Raw genomic sequence first — 6,000 nt, 5'->3', positions numbered from 1 at the left:
TGGAATATTCAAGGCCTTCCCTGGAAAACATGGTCTAAAACCTGCGTCTGCTTTGATGGTGCTGTTCCAGATGTGTAAGATGCCCATGCCAGAGACACTAATGCACCCCCATATCATCAGAGAGGCTGGTTTTTGAATTGCGCATTAACATTTCCTGTTCTTTTTAGTATGGAGGATGTGACGACGATGGTTTCTAAACAGAACACCACATTTTGATTCATCTGACCACAGAACAGCTTAAAACATTTTAAAAGAGCTTCGGACCAGAGAAGACGGCAGCGTTCCTGGTTGATGTTCACATATGACTTCCTCTTTGCATGGTAGAGCTTTAAGCAGCGTTTGGGGACGGCACGGTGAACTGTGTTTACAGTTTGTGGAAGTGTCCTTGAGCTCGCACAGTGAGGTCCAGAACAGAACCAGACCTGTTTTTAATGCGTGAGAGCTTGGCGATCACGGTGTAGACCTTCTGTCTTGTTTTTTTTGCGCACACACAGGTTTCTGCAGCTTACTGGAACCTTTTCATGCTATGAACTGTAGCTGACCGGATATTTAAAGTCTTCACGATTTTTCATTGAGAAATGGTTGGAAATTCTATTTTACACCCAGTTTTTGTCAGACCGGTGAACCCCTGCCCATCTTTACTTCTGACAGAGTCAGCTTCTCTAAAATGTTCTTTTTATATCTGCTCCTCTTACTGACCTGTTGCTAATTAATCTAAATGGTTTGAAACGCTGCCATTGAGTTTTTGTACCACGTAATTTTACAACCTTTTGTTGTCCTGGCCCACTTTTTTTGAGATGTGTTGCACCATAACTCCCCCCTGAATTGGCAGAACTTCTTCAATTAATTATATTTGTTTACTACATTGTGACCAATATTTAGGTTTATGAGAGATCTGTGCATTCTGTTTATTGACATTTTACTCAACGTCCCGACTTTATCAGAGTTGGGTTATTTTTAATCACGCTGGATGAACCCTACTTCTTTCAGCATGTATCTTATCTTTAGCAGTGCGTCAGGCTTTAAACTTCCTAAATTGTCACTGATTTAACCTCTTTCCTAAATGCAGCCATTTGCAGAGGCTCAAACTGCAGGTACATGCAAGCATTGTGCATCATCTGTAATATATTACAGAAAGAGTGGGATAACTTGACTAAATTATTTCCAGGTTAGCTTTAATTTCACAAAATAGACAGTATTTATGGTTATATCGTTATTTTGCATGCTCCTTATTCTGGAAGAAAAAAAAAACAATTAAAACACTTTTATATATTTATTTCTTACATTAAGAAAACACCATTTTCTGCTTTTTCAAGTTTTATTTCAAAGCAGAACGTCCAAGCAGCACATTTTAAAAGGCTTTCATTATAACAGAGTGCCTTCTAGACATTTATACTTCATTTTCCCGCAGAGGGAACTTGTGTGAGAATGTGTTGCAGCAAGCAGATTTTCCGTTCATGAAATGTGACGACGTTGCAACACGAACCGTTTTCTGCAGCCCTGAAACTTTAGGAACGACCAGCTCTTCGCTCTTTCACCAATGCTGAGTTCATGTTATCCACACCGAAGCAGGAGGTGATCAGAGAAGAGAAACAACCCCTAATAAGTCCTTTTTTTTTTTTTTTAACCACGTTTATTTATTTTTCGCATACTGTTCCCATACCTGGAGATATTAGGCGCCACAAGGCCTATTATTCCTTGAAGGAATGCACATCGTCCTCTGAGTTTTAGCTCAGGAGCATCTTCTGTGGAGAAATGAAGTTGTAGCTGTTTCAAACCTTAAAATAATATAACAGACTGTGTGATTTGAATGACTCTCAGCTACTACCACATCTAATTTTAGCGCAATATCTATAAAATTGATTGATGAGTTAATATTGATTAGCTGTAGCTGCCATCTTGGATCAGGTGGACCAAGCTAGATGTTCTACGTGTACATTTAATTATTACTTCTGGCAAGTTTCTTTAAAATGGTTCATGAGACATTTTGCTGACAGACACTTTTTTAAATAACAAAAAATCCTAAATCGGAATAAATGAAGTGCTTCCTGTTATGATGGTGAAGTAGCTATTTTAGTAGTGGAAAATATAACTAATGACATAAAGATTATGATTTTATTTTAGATAGAACTTCATAAAATGTCATAAAATCAGACGGACAGATTTATAACTTCTCCTAAAAACGTTTTCAGGGGGGAAAAAAAAGAAAAAAGTAAAGTTTCTTTTAAATCGTTTAGACAGAATGAAGTGGGAAACATCTCCAAACATTTTCAGCCTGAGGGCAGAACTGCACTCTGGGAGCTGTAGTCCGGACAGACTTTTTGAACTAGCCTGTAGTCCGTGCTGTAGAAAGACATGTAGACGCAGATGACCTGGAACGGTTTGGAACACATCCAGGTGATGTGGCTCTGGGTCTGCTCTTGGTCACACGTCTTTGACGGGTCGTAGTTGCACAGCATCACCTTCTTGCTGCGCTCCGTTTTCTCGTAGTCCACCCTGCAGTTGAAGGTCTTTGAGTCCTTGGGGTGGACCACGCTCTGGCGCTCCAGGTCGAATTCCACCCCTTTCACGGGCGGGACGAGGCTGACGGACACGTTGCCCACGCCCGTGGAGTTGTGGCGAAAGTAGACGCCAAGAGATCCGTTTCCATGATCCACGATCTTCCCCATGATCAGCAGGTTCAGTTTGACGGTTTTGATGTTGGAGTGGAAGTCTCCCCAGCTGAACGTCCTGGACAGTTTGGATATTCCACGAACCTTCATGATGGGCTGGAGCTTTGTCGTCCCGGATGGGTCTGCGGGAGGCTCTGAGGTGCCTTCAAACATTTCCAAAAGTCCCTGCTTTGACAGGGACATGGACAGACTGGAGTTCTGAGTCACGCTCCTGGTCTGAAGGTCCCAGATCTTTACAGAACCATCCTGGTTTTTGTGGAGTTGAGGCGATGCTGAGGTGCTGAAGGTGGAATGACCATGGAGACAGAGGACCAACTAGACAGAAAATGACGAGGAGATATTTAAAAATTAGGATTGCGTGCTGTTAAATCAATTCAGTTTATTTATATAACGCCAAGTCGCAAAAGAAGTCATCTCAGGCACTAAACAGAAACATCTGTACACATAAAAGTAATTTAATAACATTATTTATCTGAGGAGCAGACTGCTTTGAGTTTAACTTCATCACAGACTCTCATCTTGAGCAAGCATGAAGGCGACAGTGGAAAGGAAAAACTCCCTCATGAGGAAGAAACCTTTAGCAGAACCAGCTCAGGACAAGTGGAAATCTGCTTCGACCGGCCGGGTTTGAGAGGAACAGATACACAATGGCAGGTTGAGAATCACGTTGAGATAGAAATAGTATCAAATGAAAACTTTTCAGTTTTAACAATTTTAAGAAATTAGGTAAATTTGTCCTCCAGTAGTCTAAACCTATAGCAGCATAACAAGCCAACCCTAACTATAGGATTTATCATAAAGGAAAGTCTAAAGTCCAGTCTTAAAACTGGACATTGTATCAGCCTCACAGACAGAAACTGGAAGTTGGTTCCACAAGAGAGGAGCCTGATAACTGAACGATCTTCCTCCCATTCTGCTTTTGGAAACTCTAGGAACTGCAAGTAAGCCTGCAGTCTGAGAGTGAAGAGCTCTGTTAGGAAAATATAGAACAATAAGATCTCTAATATAAGATGGAGCTAGGTTGTTGAGGGCTTTGTAGATTAGAAGTAAGACTGTTAATGACTGTCAACTACCTCTACATCCAACTGCAGCTCCATATCTGTAAAACTGACTGAGCTGTCTATGTGTAGGCAAAGGTCAGCTGTGGCAGCCATCTTGAATTGGGTTCAAAAGCTGAAGCTACTCATTGAAATGTCATAAAGACAAGTCAAGTAACAAACTAACAAAACAATAACAAAGCCATGCATTTTGCTCCTTGGTTTGATTTTTAATTAATACAATTTTAAAATTGGAAGCAAAATTTGTGACTGTCTTTCAACTACCGGAAAATAAATCAACAATAGTTGGCGTCCATGGAAGAACCGTTTAAGATCGAGAAGTCAAACAGTTTTGATGTATTGGTACGTATTTATACATAGATTTGTTGAATAAAGTATATAGGTTTTTTAAAACTATTTAAACAAGGTTAAGTCCTGTCCTATGGATGGATTATTTTTTGTTGAAATGTTTCATCTTTTATACCAAAGACTTCAGTCTGAAGGCTTTTAAAAAAGAATCTGTCCAGAGGACCTGACGTAACCTTGACAAATCTACCTGGATTATTGAGCATGCATCAGGATATTTTAATTGAAATTTCACCAGTTTGTCTGGAAAACACAACGGATGAGACTATTTATTTCAGGTGCGCTACAAAATGTGTTTATTAATTATTTCAGATCTAAACTCACTGTCAAATTTACAAGTTTACCACCTTTTTACCTCGGGCCTAATGTAGGTTATCCCATTACGCAAGCGTCCGTATGATTTCCTTTCTGGCTGATTCATTAGTTTACATTGAGTGCGTACCTGCATTTCAGAATTGCTAATCAACATATCTAGAAAACTACTGGAGTAAACACTTTCAAATGGCACCATTTAATGTAGTTTAGCATATGCTGTTTAGTGTTATTTCAATTTGCCACGACTGTCTTTAGTCGTCAACCCAGTGATCGCTTTCTGATAGTTTCATTAAAATGTTTTTAGTGATTCGTGAGATATTTTGCTGACGTACAGACAAATAAAAGCACACATAAATGAGGAAATAACATTGCTCTTTTGACTTTGTCAGCATGCAATAAAAGCCTCTCAAGATTAATCATAAAAATCTAACTCATTTAACTAAAATAAAAAAAAAAACACTTTGAAACTACTCTCCTTTGAGCGCTTGCAGCTCTCTTCCCATGTTGGTAATCTACAATTTAAATTACTTAGTTTACTGTAAATCAATTTAAATATATACATATATATGTTTTTACTCACCAATAAAAGGCTTCCTCTCAGAAAAATCCAAACCAAGCAGCGATGGGGAAACATCTCCATGGTGCACAACCTTCATGCGAGTTTCATTCAGAGAAAGCCATCATTCGGTGCTCCGTGTTTAAATGTCTGCATCTATAATAAACTGTGGGACAAACACTCCAGCAGGGAAGCCTCCCGTGTGATGCTGCCTCCAGTTGCAGCTCACACACTGGGAGGTTTTCACAGATCTCAACAGTTTTCTTCCACTCTTCCTCTCTTTCTTTCACACACTCCACACAACCTCACGTTTCATCTCAAATATTTTCTATAAGTAGCAACAATATCTCACATAGCCCACCTCTGAAGCCCTTTATTTTCTCTCATCCATCACAAAATAACTTTGAGCATCATATATTGTTGATTTATGAGCGCAACTAACAAAAGTTTGAATTAGACTTGGTTTACATTGAGGGAGGGAAGCTGAGATAACAGTGCCATCTTGTGGCCAAAAAAGGAAGGACAGCCTGAGCTCAAACGCCTCAGCCACAAGAGCATCAATCCTCTGGAAACTTAGAACATGAATACATTTTGTTTTCAAGGGGAAAATATGTTGATTTAGTTAAAGCAGCTGATCTGTTTGCCCTGTTGTTTTAGAAAACCTGTTATGTCCAAGGAACCAGTCGTAAGTAAGGCTGTTTGTTGTTTTAAGTGCAGGAAGGTAGATGTTTTATGTGTCCAAGAGACCAAGTGGAAGGGCAGCAAGGTTCACAGCATTGGAGCAGTGTTCAAACAGTTTTACCATGGTGTGGATAGAAAGAGAAATGGAGTAGGGCTGGTCCTGAAGAAGGAGTTGGCAAAGAATGGAGTAGAGTTGAAGACAGTGTCAGATAGGGTGATGTGCCGGAAGGTAGAAGTAGAAGGTCTGATGCTAAACATTGTCATTGGTTATGCTCCACAGGTTGGATGTGATGGGGAGGAGAAAGATACATTTTGGAGAGATCTGGATGAAGTGATAGAGAGGATTCTCAGGGAGGAGAGAGTGGTGATCGGA

The 6,000-nt window shown here is 39.9% G+C and overlaps 1 protein-coding gene across 1 annotated transcript; it reads right to left on the bottom strand.

Annotated features, from left to right (window-relative positions):
* Window positions 1-2,270: 2,270 nt before the first annotated feature.
* LOC119423605 (neurexophilin-1-like) lies at window positions 2,271-5,030 on the bottom strand. The gene is made up of 2 exons (XM_037691007.1): window positions 4,971-5,030; window positions 2,271-2,987 (listed from the first exon to the last, which is right to left on the bottom strand). Exons 1-2 carry the CDS (start codon window positions 5,028-5,030, stop codon window positions 2,271-2,273), a joined length of 777 nt encoding a protein of 258 aa, XP_037546935.1.
* Window positions 5,031-6,000: the final 970 nt, after the last annotated feature.

Source organism: Nematolebias whitei, chromosome 17 (assembly GCF_014905685.2).
Source record: "Nematolebias whitei isolate Nwh7 chromosome 17, NemWhi1, whole genome shotgun sequence".
Lineage (NCBI taxonomy): Eukaryota > Metazoa > Chordata > Actinopteri > Cyprinodontiformes > Rivulidae > Nematolebias > Nematolebias whitei.
The sequence above is the reverse complement of the archived record's forward strand: the minus strand, read 5'-3'. Positions and strand labels throughout refer to the sequence as shown.